The sequence below is a fragment of the Perissodus microlepis genome, chromosome 7 (genome assembly GCF_051167445.1).
Source record: "Perissodus microlepis isolate ML-2025 ecotype Zambia chromosome 7, ASM5116744v1, whole genome shotgun sequence".
Taxonomy (NCBI): Eukaryota; Metazoa; Chordata; class Actinopteri; order Cichliformes; family Cichlidae; genus Perissodus; species Perissodus microlepis.
In genome coordinates, this window is record NC_140467.1 from 42,707,989 (window position 1) to 42,722,198 (window position 14,210).

General features: G+C 40.4%; 2 protein-coding genes across 4 annotated transcripts in view; one reads left to right on the forward strand and one right to left on the reverse strand.

Annotated features, from left to right (window-relative positions):
- Window positions 1–2,787, forward strand: part of bmpr1bb (bone morphogenetic protein receptor, type IBb) — a 56,954-nt gene extending 54,167 nt beyond the window's left edge. The window contains exons 13-15 of the mRNA XM_084935221.1: window positions 21–196; window positions 285–415; window positions 1,456–2,787. Of these exons, the coding sequence (XP_084791347.1) occupies window positions 21–196; window positions 285–415; window positions 1,456–1,581 (433 nt within the window). The 3' untranslated portion in view covers window positions 1,582–2,787. The remainder of the gene's footprint in view (window positions 1–20; window positions 197–284; window positions 416–1,455) is intronic.
- Window positions 2,788–2,830: 43 nt separating this feature from the next.
- unc5cb (unc-5 netrin receptor Cb) overlaps window positions 2,831–14,210 on the reverse strand; it is a 124,372-nt gene continuing 112,992 nt past the window's right edge. For all 3 annotated transcript variants that reach the window (XM_084935216.1, XM_084935219.1, XM_084935217.1), the window contains 7 exons: window positions 13,430–13,517; window positions 13,134–13,305; window positions 8,771–9,004; window positions 7,953–8,102; window positions 7,684–7,848; window positions 6,317–6,495; window positions 2,831–4,656 (listed from right to left, as the gene is read on the reverse strand). In XM_084935216.1, the coding sequence (XP_084791342.1) occupies window positions 4,497–4,656; window positions 6,317–6,495; window positions 7,684–7,848; window positions 7,953–8,102; window positions 8,771–9,004; window positions 13,134–13,305; window positions 13,430–13,517 (1,148 nt within the window). In that variant the 3' untranslated portion in view covers window positions 2,831–4,496. The remainder of the gene's footprint in view (window positions 4,657–6,316; window positions 6,496–7,683; window positions 7,849–7,952; window positions 8,103–8,770; window positions 9,005–13,133; window positions 13,306–13,429; window positions 13,518–14,210) is intronic.

Consider the following 14,210-nt stretch of genomic DNA (forward strand, 5'->3'; position numbering starts at 1 on the left):
TTTTTTCCTCCCTGTCTCAGTGACACCAATGAAGTAGATATCCCTCCTAACCTACGCGTTGGAACAAAGCGCTACATGCCACCTGAAGTACTGGATGAGACCCTCAACAGGAGCCACTTCCAGTCTTTTATAACAGCTGACATGTATAGTTTTGGCCTTATTATCTGGGAGATGGCCCGACGATGCATCTCTGGAGGTGAGGAAGATGTGTTTATTTTGACTTGAAGTGTCTTAATATTTTATTAATGATAATTAATGGACATTTTCTTTCATTATAACTCCAGGTATTGTGGAGGAACATCAGCTTCCCTATTATGACCTCGTCCCCTCCGATCCTTCATATGAGGACATGAGAGAAGTAGTTTGCATAAAAAAACAAAGACCTTCATTTGCTAATCGATGGAGCAGTGATGAGGTACTCTTATCTTTATCCATTTTTAAAACTTCAACTTAATGGTGTTTATGTGTGAACGTCATTACATCAACATGGTTACTTACATTAAAATAAATCCATGTAAATATGCATTAATCTGCATTCTAAGTGGAGATTTCTGCCTCATAGTATGAGAGAAATGATGCATTGAAACAGCTGTTATTAGCACAACAGCTGTTAATCATACACTTTTCCAGAGTATTCTTTAGTTTACAGTTTACCTGTAAAACCTTATCAGTAAAATTATTTCCTCTGCCAAGGAGGCTATGTTTGTAGTAATGCTTGCATGCGTATCATTCTTCCTGTCTGTAAACATGATGACTCGAAATGTCTTGAATGGATTCTGATAAAACTTTGTAGCAGTGTAGATCATCCACAAAGGTCATTCAAGGTCAAGTTTATGATTTATTGGTCGGAAATTGAGAAAAAGGCTTATAACTTAGAAACTATGATGAAGTGTGGTGTGTATTGTCAAAATATAGAAAGCTTTGTATAAGGATTTAAAATAGCATTTCATATTTCACCTTTGAAGTGATTCTACATTGGCCTTTTTAAACTATGTTATTTCTACAACGTATAGAGTGAGCATACAGGGAATGTTATATAGGGTTTCTTAATATCACTTTTTTTTATTATTACTGTGTTATGTGCATTACAGTTATTGATTATAACTGCTTTTTCTAATTGATATTTATTATTAAATGCTACCCATTTATTATATCCACATAAATAAAAAAAATAATTATACTCAAAATGATATCAAGTATATTAAAATGGGTTTCAGCTTGGCAAATAATAAAAAGCCTGCACTTTGCACATAAACACAACGCTATTCCCTTTTAAAAAAAAAAAGTACAGCCCTGTTTCTAAGTTATAGGTTGACCTTGTAGGTCTTGGTGGATGTAAGGTACATTTTTGCTAAACATGTTTTTGCATGCCCATAAATAATTAGTAATCATGGATTAAACCATTTGCCTAAAATGTACTTGTATTCTTATGCATATGGTCGTGTGTGTCTTCAGTGTCTACGACAGATGGGGAAACTCATGTCGGAGTGCTGGGCTCACAATCCAACTTGTCGTCTCACAGCCCTAAGGGTGAAGAAGACTCTTGCGAAGATGTTAGAGTCCCAAGATATCAAACTGTGACAGAGAGTCCACAGAAAAGATATCATCTCCCAGAGTCTCATCATTACCACTGGCACAGGCCACTCAAGCTGGCCAGAAGAAAGGGAAGAAAAAAAGAGAGACTGTGAATAATAGAACAAATATAACTGACAGGGAGGATGAGTGATAGAGATAATGGTCACCGTAGGGCCAGAATAACGATATATACCAAATAATTTATTATATCAGGGGACATCTGCTCTACCATTGTCTGAGGCGCCTCTCCCTCAGTGTTCAGACTGTGCTTTCTGTGAAAGCTAAGTGGTTTCTGGTTCCAGACTGTTCAGGGGGCCTTGCAGGACTAAAATCTGGAGGATGCTCTTGCGCTGCTCCTCTAAAGCCATATAGCAGTATTCTACGGGCAGTCTTTTGTACTGTCAAAGCTGCTTTGTGTGTGTGTGTTTTGCTGTTTTGTTTTTTTCCTGAGTCAGCCGCTGCATGCTGTGATATCACAGTGGACTTATGACGATGATAGTCATCCATTGACCTCAGTGTAGAAGATGTGGATTCATACCATTATTATTATTATTGCTGAGCAAACAGAAACATGATTAATATATATATATAGATAATTAAATAAACAAATATACATGCATACACACACACACACACACACACACACTCAAGGTGAATCAAAAAAGAATCATCTGATTTCAGTGTGCTTTAATTCAACAGCCGGAGACAACAGAGACAATTTGTGAGGTTCATGTGGTTGTTTTTGTAGTTTGACTATCGTATGGATATATATCATCCGTCCATATTTAGCCTTTTAGTTTAAAATGTACAGGATGCCTTTTGAAACCAGATGATTCTTTATAACCTGTGTATGTATTTATATATATATTTATACATTTGTGTGTGTATGTATGTATATGTACATACAACCTCTTTTTAGATCTGGGCTTTGCTATCCTGCATCGTCTCATCTTTCTGGTCACGTTTCTTTTTCATCCATACGAAGCTGATCTGAAATCTATGTATTATTGCCTTGTTGGATGGTAAAATGCATTTTTGATCAGTGTCTATACATATATATATATATATATATATGTCTCATCCACTCTGCCACTGTAGCACGTGCCTTATTTAATCTGTACATATGTAAGTAATGATGGTGTATGAGTGGATCTGCAGAACATTCCCTATTAAAAAAAATATTTGAAAATATATCTTGAAAGCCCATAAGGTTTTTTTTTTAACACAGTCTCACAAGTCAAATGGTCGCACTCCATTTTCAATGTTGCATATAAATATAATTTATTATTAGTCTTAAAAATTCTTTCTTACAGTTTGTACAATAACTTGACAGATGAAATGCAAGCCGTTGCGAGGAACATCATGAGTGCAAGAAACAGACAGGCTACATTCTCACTTTACACAATATTAATCATGAAGCTGAAGAACAACTAGGGAATGCAAAGGCTAGCCCACTGAGAATGTAGAGATTGTTTCAAAGGGATGCAAAGTTTGCATAGACGGCTTCAAGAAAACTGGGACAACTGCCATTCAAAAAAACAAAACCAACCAAGAACACTTGTATGGGCGCAACTGCTGCTCCATCAAAGGAATGTCACATTTACAGATCATTTTTATGCACAGAATCAGTGTCATCGTGATATTGATGGCTTCTGTAGTGAATGTACAAACATCGTTGTCTGAGTTAAAATCTCTTATCCTCCAAAAGTACGCATGAACGTCGGTTGATTGAGACAATATTTAGATGATCACCCTCTGTATTAAACCTTACATGTCAGGTATTTGGTAAAAAGCAGTTGTTTTCAGTTGGACTGGTCCTACAAAAATATACTGGTTTGATTTCCCTTTCTGCACCATCTCCCTCTTCGCTCTGCCTGGTATCTTATGTGAACGCGACATCATCATGAACGTCACACAAATTTGCATCACTCCTGACTTTTTTTTCAGTCTGGCTAATTTCCCATATCCTTTTGTTAACAGGATATACGATATGTAGAGATATGCAGTTAGCCAAATGATCCTGCTAAAAACAAAAAAGAAAAAGCAAAATAATCACCAATGCAACTCAAAAATATCACCCATAATAGAAAAGCAATAATTATACATAACATGACTTAAAGTATTAATAGCAGTTATAACAACACTTAAAAAACGGTGTAATGATTATGATCGTTGAGTTCCCTCTGTGTTATAAATGTGGCCGACAGAAAGAATAGTTACAGTGCCAGGTGTCCACCAGGTGGTGCTGTAATACAGTCAAACGCAATGAAAGAAGAAACGAAATACGGTTCAGTAACAGACAGCATAAGATACAAAAAAGACATGTATAAATAGGCATATCATTAAATACTATGTTGTCACAGAACACATACTTTTCCATGGAGTTGCCATGGAGACTGATTTTTGGAGAATGAGACGTTCTTTCGCCGATCTTCCTCCTTTGATCCATTGACCTCTTTAGCGCGTGTCACTGTTGTGAGGGCATCATCCACATCTGCACAGTCCATCCGAATAAACCGGAAACATGTTTCCAAGGAAACCATAGCCAAAAATATCAAATCATTCTTACAAGAGAGGGAGAGAGAGAGAGAAAGAACGAGGAGAGAAACAGCCTGAAAATGACTGGCAGAGATTCTTGTTTACTCTCCAAGTTTTCACAACCTTTGTTGCCAATATTTAACTGGGTCATGGCAGGGTAGACCTGGCTGTGACTATCTCCTTACTTCTTTGAGTGTACACACAGGCAGCTTCTGTGAGTGTGTGTGCGTGCATTTGTCATCGAGAATGACTTTTCCTGCTTTTTTTTTGTTGTTGTTTTTTGGGGTGTGTGTGGGGTGTGTTTGAGGGGGTCCACCCTCTTTTCATATTCACTTTGTGTCTTCTTCCTCCCTGGAATGTCACTTGTCCCTGGCAGGCAGATGTCAGTGTTCATTCACCGCGGGAACAAGGCTGTCATGGCGTCCCATCTCCTCCAGTACTTGGGCAAGGCGACTGAGGTTGCCGTCAGGAAAATGCTGGGCCTCCCACAAGTCCAGGATCACTCCAGTGGGGCTGGATTTGGTGGCAAAGTAGTTAAGATACCTAAAAGAGTGATCATGTGAAACCAGAGAGAGGTAGGTTAGAAAAGCAGATAAATGGTTAATAGAGAGGAATGAGTTTGCTTATTAGTAATGAAAAACTCGCTGGTGTGCTGCAATAATCTTTTCATCATCAAATACTTTAATTCTTACTTTCTATTTTTTCCTTCTATACACAGTAACCTTTCTGCTCAGTAATGAGATACTGTGGGCATGAGAGGAAAGCAAAGTGAGCACTGATATACATCCTTAAATGTATTTGCAGTCTATGCAGAACTAATGATCACTTTGTTTTCTTTTAATGACTTTTGCTTTGGCTTTAAATTGATATATATATATATATATATATTCATTCATTCATTCATTCGAGTCTCTCGCCTTCACCCTTTGTCCTTCATGCCAAAGTCTGCCAGTGGTCTCGTCAATCTGCTGCTGCTGTCTGTGATAAGGCTGCCCTGCTGAGCTGGGACCTTAAAAATGGGTGCGCACTGTACGTCCATCACAAACGGAAGACTATCAAAGACACGGGGATGATGTTTTAAAAAGAGGAACGTCACTCTGTCTCCATTGTTTTTTCATCTTTCCTCAGCTCTGATGTTTATCACAATGAGTCACATTCCCACAGATCACTCACAATCAAATTAAAAATAGATCACTTATCAACAGTTTGAGTCCCCATGGACTCTTAATGTTTACTTCTAATGAAAAAACAGCCGTTCTTTCTTTACTGGTACCACGCTATAAAAACCACTATGAATAAACAGAAAATTGACAGTTAATTAAACTGTAGTTAGAAGCTATTTAGGTGTTAGAGCCACTTAGACCCTATCCTAGGACACATTGGGTGAGGGGTGCGGTACACTGCAGACAGTTGGCCAGTCCCATCACAGCAACTAACACAGCAACTCAGACGATTCATGCTCACATATGCATCTAAGGACAATGTAGAATCATTAATTAACCCAAGGGATCCCATGCAGCCACAAGGAAAACACACAACCTTCACGACAAAAAGGCCCAAGCTGTGAAATGACAAATAAATATGTTGATAAATGGTTTTTTAAACCAATCGATGAACATTATCAGTGTGGCTATTTTAAAGTTGCATCTGATATTTCTAATACTTGTGTTTCAGCGGACAGTCCGGGTCCCAGTAGGAGAAAAAAAACCTTTAAACCTGGAGCTGCGGTTTATGTTCTGTTCATTATGTATGTGTTCACTGGTTGTTTAGTTAGGTTAATAAATCAAAACTATGCCTGTTCAAAACATTAATCTTGCAGGCTGAAAAGTGACACTTAAATGTTTTCCAAGTGAGACCACAGATCAGTAATTAAACCTGTATGACTAAACAACAACCTCTAGTAATATGAACGAATGCACAATGTAATATATAAAAGGCTTATGGGTCATCTCCTCTCGTTAGCTATGATTCAATACATAATATGTAATATATAAGATGTACAGATGGCTGGCCTGCTGGATGGATAAATGAATAATTACTTTTTTAAAACAAATTCTAGTTTTAGTTGTCTATATTAACAGAAAAATAGTTTTGTTTAAACTATTTAACTTTAAAGTAAAGCCTGTTTCTGTGGCCAGACTGTGATCCCAGAGGTCCTAAATGTAAGTCACCATTTCACCCTTTTCATTGTTTGTCAACCCACCTGTCAAGATTGAGTTTGTGGGCCAACATCCTCCAGTCATTGCCTCTGGTCTGCGGTGCGTCCAGGCTGCCGCACAGCTTCTGACGGATAGAAACAGGGATGCGAAAGGCATTTGGCCCTACCAGTGTCGTGATGTTGCTGGCAGGATCCAGCAGGGATGTGTCAATACTCTGGGAATCCTGTAAAGAGAGAATGAGAGGGATTAAAGCAGAGACACAGACTGTAGCTGTGGCTTTTTTCCCCTAGTTTGCAGACTGCCTGGACATAATTCAACACCTCGCAAAATGAAACATAATGTAGTTCAAATGGATTTGTAGCACAGGAAATTTCTTTTTCCAGGTGCCATAAAAAAAATTGAAAACCCTTCGTTGCGTCGCCATCCATTTACTGATGCAAGCTGAGTGATTTTCTTTTAAATATACTGCATCTGGAGGATTAAGCACTGGATGTCTGGCTACAGAAACCAGATCAAGACCCAGAGACAAATGAACCAAGGCCAGGCAGTAACACAGCTCTGCACTGTATGTACTGTAATTTATCTCATTACTGAGCACAAAGCATGAGTGCTCCTCCATCCCTCAAGCTCTATTCTCCTAGCCAGATGGCCTTTGTAAAGCAAGTGCAGCATGACTGGGGGGGGGGGGGCAGGCTTATTATACCCTCCTGTGCTCCTCTCTTGTCATAAGCAAGACTGTATGTAGGCGGCATGGTTGAAACTCCTCTGTCTCACACCTTGCCAGTTTTTGTGAACGTTGCAAAAAGTGGGAAGAGGAAATGGAAACGAGGTTAAATTCATTCCGAGCGTCTGGCTCGGTGGAAGGACAATGAGGGCGAGGTGGAGGGGAAGAGTCAAAACAGTTCTGGATGCAAAATTCATGTGAAAGCAGAGCACAAAAGTCGCACAGACCTTTGAGGTTTCCATTATAATTTCGAAGGCTATGCCCCATATCCAGTCAAGGTGAATAATTACTTTAAGCCTTTATAAATCAAGTGAAAGCATTAGGAGGGAAACAGTTCATTACAAAATCAAATACAAGCATTTTTCCTCAGCCTGTAGTGCTAGTCGTGTAGTGCTCTTTTATGTGAATATAATGAAATCAGATGGTATTTAATTTGTTATACTTAAAGGTCTGGCATCCAACTTGAGCCTGACTGTCATACACATTTACATGCTTCACTCTCCGCGTGTCATACACCGTCCCCACCCAATTTATTGTTATTTTTAGGCTCCAAAATCTCCAATCTCCCTCTGACAAGTCAGTGGTGCTGATGCCCTGCATCACTGCCTGCTGCTTCAACCCCTCCACCGGCCCAGCATCCACCTGCAGGGGCAGGGGGGGATGTTTACTCCAAGTATCAAACGCTACCTCCGACAGTGTAGTGTCCAGCTGAAAAATCTGTCCTTCTCCTTCCACTTGGCGCACACATATTTTGCAGGTCAGGTCCACCGTGCTGGAAGAGAAGCGCTCCAGGGTAAAGCAGCAGTGGAGGTTCCTTTGTGAGCCGCTCCACACCTGCTGAAAGGAAAGCTCCTGCAGAGAAGTGGAAAGTGTAGAGGAGTTACATCGGTGGGAGAAACCATGTGGCACACTGTGCATGGCCTTTTACTGAAAAAGGAGTAAAATGAGCAGTTTACCTGGTACTTGGCTAGCAGTTTGCTCTTCCATAATGTGTGGGGAACATCATGGATGGAAAGCCTCAGGTTGTGGGTGCTGTCCTTAAAGATGAGAGTCTTTGGTTCATCCAACAGTTTCCCACCCATCTGCTTCTCCATTTGAAGGACTTCCTAAATAAACAAAAGCAAACTTGATTAGCAAGGACACCATCTATACCGACCTCAAAAAGCTTCTTCTTTATACCAGTTGAAAAGCAGACAAACTGCTGCTGTATTCCTGTGATAATAGTCTCTGGGGAATTCTCACAAGTACATTTACAAATGATTATTTTTTAATAAAACATTACGTTATAATCATCCGCAGGGCTTTACAAACTTAAATCTAGACATGCAAACCTGAAATCAACTTCTGTGTCCTTGGAGCAGGATCACTATCACTTCTCATTACTCATTCCCAAACTTAATAACTGTGTTCAATATCCCTCCTCAGTACAATAATCCTTCCTTATCTTTCCTTCATGCAGGCGCATGAAGGTATTAAACAGAATTGAGGTGATGAGACAACAGTAGAGAAGGAGGGATATATGTGGCTTATTTTGTGTTGTTGCAGCAGCTACGTTATTCAAATACAGGCGCTTGTATCTCCTTATTGTGACACACCAACACAAAGATTTCTCATTCTACCTCCCACACATCATCTGCTGGCTGTGCTTGCGCATAAACAATTCAGTTACAGTGAAAAAAAAAAAAAAAAAAAATCACAATTATATTCATTTCAGTGATACAAATAATGAGACAAAGGCTATGCACACATTCAGTACAGCGTGCTGCGCATTTACCTTGAGGGCGTCCTGTGTGTCGTCCAGGCAGTAGACTCTGATGTGATACTCCATGGCTGGGCAGGTGACGGGGCCAAAGATGGCTAGTTTGAGGCGCTTAGTGGTGGCAGCGCTGAGAGATTGACCCACGAGGCAGTAGGTGCCCAGCGTCTCTGTCAGGATGTGGCAAGCCTCGTCATCCATTTGGATATAGCAAGGTGTGGTGAAATTCTCTTCTCCTACTACCACTATATCCTAGAGCGTGGACAAGGAGAAAGGGGAAAAAAGAGGAATGTTGAAGAATAAGCCTGGGTTTTGTTATGTATGTATCAAGCAAAAAATAGAAGTGGGGCATGGTTAATACGATTTTTGACTAGAGCAAAATATGCCATATCCAATTTTCCCTACATATCTCCATTTGCTGTTAAGTAAGACCAAACTATAGCTCGCACAATACTGCTACAGCTGTCATTTCTATTTGGTTGTATTGATCTGTTTCGTGAAGCAGATAACTTCACATTACAGCAAAAATGTTCACAGATAGATACGAGTACCAAAACTGGCATGCATGCTCTCTTTTGATTACTTTTTTGATCGAGCCCATTAGCCATTTGAAAACTGCAGACATTTTCGTGATGGCTGATGATAAAGGCGGAAAATATAATTTTTCTTTACATAAAGTAAGCAAGACTTGCATTTATGAATGATTTTAGTGTAAAATTGTGCATGTTCAACTATTTAGAAGTCGACTTTAGTACTCTGAAGTTGCTTTTTCTTAAATCATTTGCACAGGTAATGCTTCTCATTTCAGTTACATTTCATAGATGGACCTGCACACTGCTCAATGGTTACCCATGACCTCCCAAAAACCTTGTTGTTTTTAATGGCATAGGGCTGATTGTGGTTGGTGGTTTAATCCCCAACTCCCGCATACAATGCTGAAGTGTCCTTGGATAATTCAAGATATTAAACCCCAAGTAGCCTGCAGTGCTGCGTTTGCATACGCGCATAAACCTTAAAATTGTGTCCATGTTGCGGTGTAGAAAGTGCTATAGATGTCACAGTTCTGTTTATATATATATGCATATGTATATATACACGCACATGACAGGGCGTGCCAGCATGACAGAGCTACACAGAGGACATGCATCATGGATCAAATATATGAAATTCACTGAACTGAGGAATACATTGGCAAAGGAAGAATGTTGAATGCCTGAGCCTACAGTGCTATGAGAGGGATAAATCCCTCGACCTGCACAGCACTGTGTAGCTACAATTGTCATTGGACCACTGGAGCAAAATATAAGATTGACGTAATTTGAATTATTTTCTTTTACGTGAAATGAAGAAGCTCAGATGAAGTTTTGAAGTCATAAATTTGACTTACTCAGTCAAAAGCATATAAATCAAGAGTAAAGCCTCTGAAATGCATCCAGTGGTTGAAATAATTCCCCAGCTGTTTCCCAAGATAGAAATGACCCAGAGTAGACATCAACAAGCATCACCCCGATTACTTCAAACACAGCATGAAAAGGAGGTGACGGTACAGAGGAGGGCTGCAAAGTGGCTTTCAGGAGAACAGCAACTGTAAACGGTTTAATGCATGTTGTCCAGGGAAACCTATGTGAGAACCATATTCTTGCCTTATTTGTACATCTGGCATTGCAGAAAAACTGGAAAATATGCAGCAATTTTATCAAAAGAATAGAAAAGGTCACAGCTTGTTCGCTGAATTCCATGTTTGAAACCGATTAGATAAATAATCGGTACAGTGTCTTCTTTTTCTTTCAGCTGCCTCTTTATTTGCAAAGGGTCACCACAGATTTTTCTTGTGGATGCACTTCCTGTTACAGCCCTTCCTGGGATTTGTGTCTCCTCCTGGTCTTGAACTACTGTGTGATCTTTTACATGTTATTGTTAACCGCTAGACTACAGAGTTACTGTATAGTATATTGCGTGGAGTTATGCATATATTAACTGGCCTACAGTAGTGAGTCTGTGTATTTAAAAGCCTCAAGTGTGGATTTGTAAACGTTAAATTGGATTGGCTAATTAGTGAAAACCACATTTTTTTTTTTACATGAAATCTTTGCCACTGGGTAATTAATAGCTAAACTTGTACATGTGTTGCTTTTTTGCCACACAGAAATGTGCTCAGTCACATTTAACTGAAACAGAATGAATTTAAATTGCATTTTAATGTAGAAAGCACAATTAATGTCCTGACCTTTTCACAGAAGCCGTGTACTCTAGAAGTAACAGTTAGTGTGTGTGTGTATTACTAATATTTGAGACTGTCTCACGCGGAAAATGGAAGCATAAGTATCCCGACTATTTGCAGTTGACCCCTGTAACGACACCAATGCCAGGACACATTTCTCTTTCATTAGGATTGCAAGGTCTGAGGAGCCTCCTGCAACTCTCCCTCTTTTTCTTTAACCCTCTCTTCATCTCGCTTATTCTTTCTCTACGTCTCTCCGTCGTTCTCGCTCTAATCCAAACACTCTCACAGAGTGGCACACTGGTATTAATTCAGCCTATTATGAGAGACAGAAGAGGAATTACAGCATTTTATTGTGAGCTAGGCCGTTTAACAGCAGTATTATGGCAGATCATTAGACTCTTAACTGCTCCTGTGGGATGGCACTAGGGATCCTTATTGGGGGATAATTGGAACGCACAGTGAAAAAGTGGCCCTGCTTCATATGTAGTACTGTGTGCAGGCAGAAACAATTAAACATACAAACATACAAACGTTAATTTAGTCAAAAATTCATCAGCTGGCTTTTTTTCCCTCCCATGTAGACGTGGGAGGATTTTAAGTAGGAGAGTTACTGAAGCAGAAATCCCCACATGTTCCTCATTATATGACACGGCATCTTCATCATCATCACAACACCATGAGATTGTGTGTGAATCGGTGTGTGCGTGCGTGCATCAACTGGGGAGGGCTGCGGGCTCCCAGACGCCAACGGAACTGATTATTCTCAATATAAATATCCGTGAAAAACTCCTTTGGAGGAGCTCATCTCTCCTGTATCCACTGCAGTGATGAAAACACATTTTGACAGAGCATGTCATATAAAGCAATATTTCACTCATGCAGCGCCGAGGCTGGCCTCAGAGGGAAAAGGAAACTCATACGAAGGAAGCCGCCGTCACATCACATATTACCATCTGCATTTGTGGCAGGACGGAGATGTAATCAGTAATCATTTCTTCCTTAAAAATTCTCAGTTTACACTGAGCTTTATTGGTTGTGTCCAAGTAATTCATCAATGTCACGAAGGCATGTGGGGGCCAGTTGGGCAGTTTTTCCTTGGCTCTGTAAGTAATGCCATCGCATCAGCAAGAGGAAATTATGCAAGGGCTTGCTGAAAATTACATTATTTATGTCACTTTTTAATGATGATCTGACAGAAGGCCTTATTATTGGGTATAGACTGATGCTATATATTTGGACATGGCCTTCCTGAGAGTAATGTGCATTTTGATTATCATCTTATCATTTATGCAATAAGCCTGGATAGACTGGAGTCGTGTTACGTATCACTAAAGCATTGCCTTTCATTATGCTTCCTGTACTGCGCCCTGCTCCTGCTAACCTTTATTAAATGCTTTTATCTTTAAGGGAGCCTTTCTCTTTAAAAAGGTTTGAGTAGAAAGTTAATTAAAAACCACAAGGAAGGAAGACTTTTTTTCTTTTGACAGCTAAGAAAAAGATGCTGATAGCTGCCCGCAAGAAGGTCGGCCACGTCAGGTGAGGTGCTGAGAGATATGTTTTGGAGTGAAGCTGACCACCTGGCACATTTCTAACAAAGTTCCCTCCTAACAAGCAGATTTGTTTCAAGTTTCTCTACAAATGATCCCTTGGTAATTGGTCCATTTTTGCATCAGTGTGTGTGTGACAAAGACAGCAAAAGGGAAGACTTGAAAAAAAGCAACACGAACAGAAAAACCCCCATACATGTTCACACCTGATGAAAAACCTGCCGTTATAAAGGTACAAGGAAACAGCCTGGGCAAGAAAACAGTCCCAGTCCATTCCCTGCTATTAGAGATGTACTATTTCAGCTCCTAGGTGCAGCAGGGGTTTACTTTGAGTACTACTATAAGTTGGACAAACAACGCAGGGGATGTTGATCCCTTTCACCTCCTCCATCCTATCAGTTCTCCCATGCCATATCATGGATTTATTTCTCACAGCATCTTTTCTTTTTCACTGCTCGCTGACACACTGAGCAGAGATTCGCTTGTAAACACATAATTTCAATTCTTGTGTGCGTGCGACTGTCAGAAGCCCATTTTCGAAACTCGAGCGCAGTCGATAGACATTAGAGTCTACTGTAGCACAAATTTCTCTGTGAATCTCACATCTCACCTCCCACTGATTCTGCGGCGACTGGCTTTTGAGCTGGATCAGCCAGTCCTGCTGGCCATCGCACACGGCGCAGTGATGCATGGTGATGATGACCGGACGAGTCAACAGGGTCCCCGGGGGTCCGCAGCTCACCACGGGGCTGAGCACCGTTTGGCCATCTTCCACCGAGGGCCTGGAGGCGCACAGGGATAGCATACATACAATATTTAGCCACAATCTGATGGCACTCTCAGTATGTATGTGTGACACGGAGCGGTTGACAGCAGCAAATAAGGTTCTGGGGCGTCGTCGCATACCTCATGTTGTCCTTCCTGTGAACTGTCACATACATCTCATACACTCTGCCCTGAGGAATAGCCCCTGCAGGAATTAGCAGACTAACCCCTGGGAGGCAAAAAGCAAAAAAAAAAAAGATAAGTTGACAGAGGTGTCTTTATACTGTCAGTGCTTGTTATGAGACTTTTGTAAGAATGTGAGAGTATAGAGAGTGAGACCAACAGGCTGGTGAATCCTGGCTACTCCACATATAGAAAGGTAAATTATAATTTTACATTTAACTAGTGTGTCTTCATGCAGTGCTGCACAACTACAGAGATATGAATCGATTTTTTTTTCATTTTATTCAAATGAATTTTTTTCCTGGATAAACACAATAATAATTGCACTGCCGTTCAGTCCCACACACAGCAACTATGTAATTTTACCACCTTCTTTTATGGTATTAGGAAATGATGTGGAATTTCATTTCTAAAAATCAATGCTCTCATTGCTCGTCACAGCCTTGGCATATTGCTGCAGCAGGCGCGATTTACATTTTTCCATCTCAGATTTATTCGATAAGATGTCCTATCCGATACGCGCGTGTGCGTTTTTTAGAAGCCTAACCCCCAATTTCCATCATGCATACGCACACACAAACACACACATGGCTTCTCTCTGGAGTGGTGGTGGGGGAGGGATCTCAGATAGCTCATTGATTTCCCATGTCCTTGTACTGAACTTTTCAAAAGGTGACAGACAGCTTCTCCAGCTAGCTAGCGAGGCAATCACAACTCTGCCAAGGGAACGTCTCGCGCG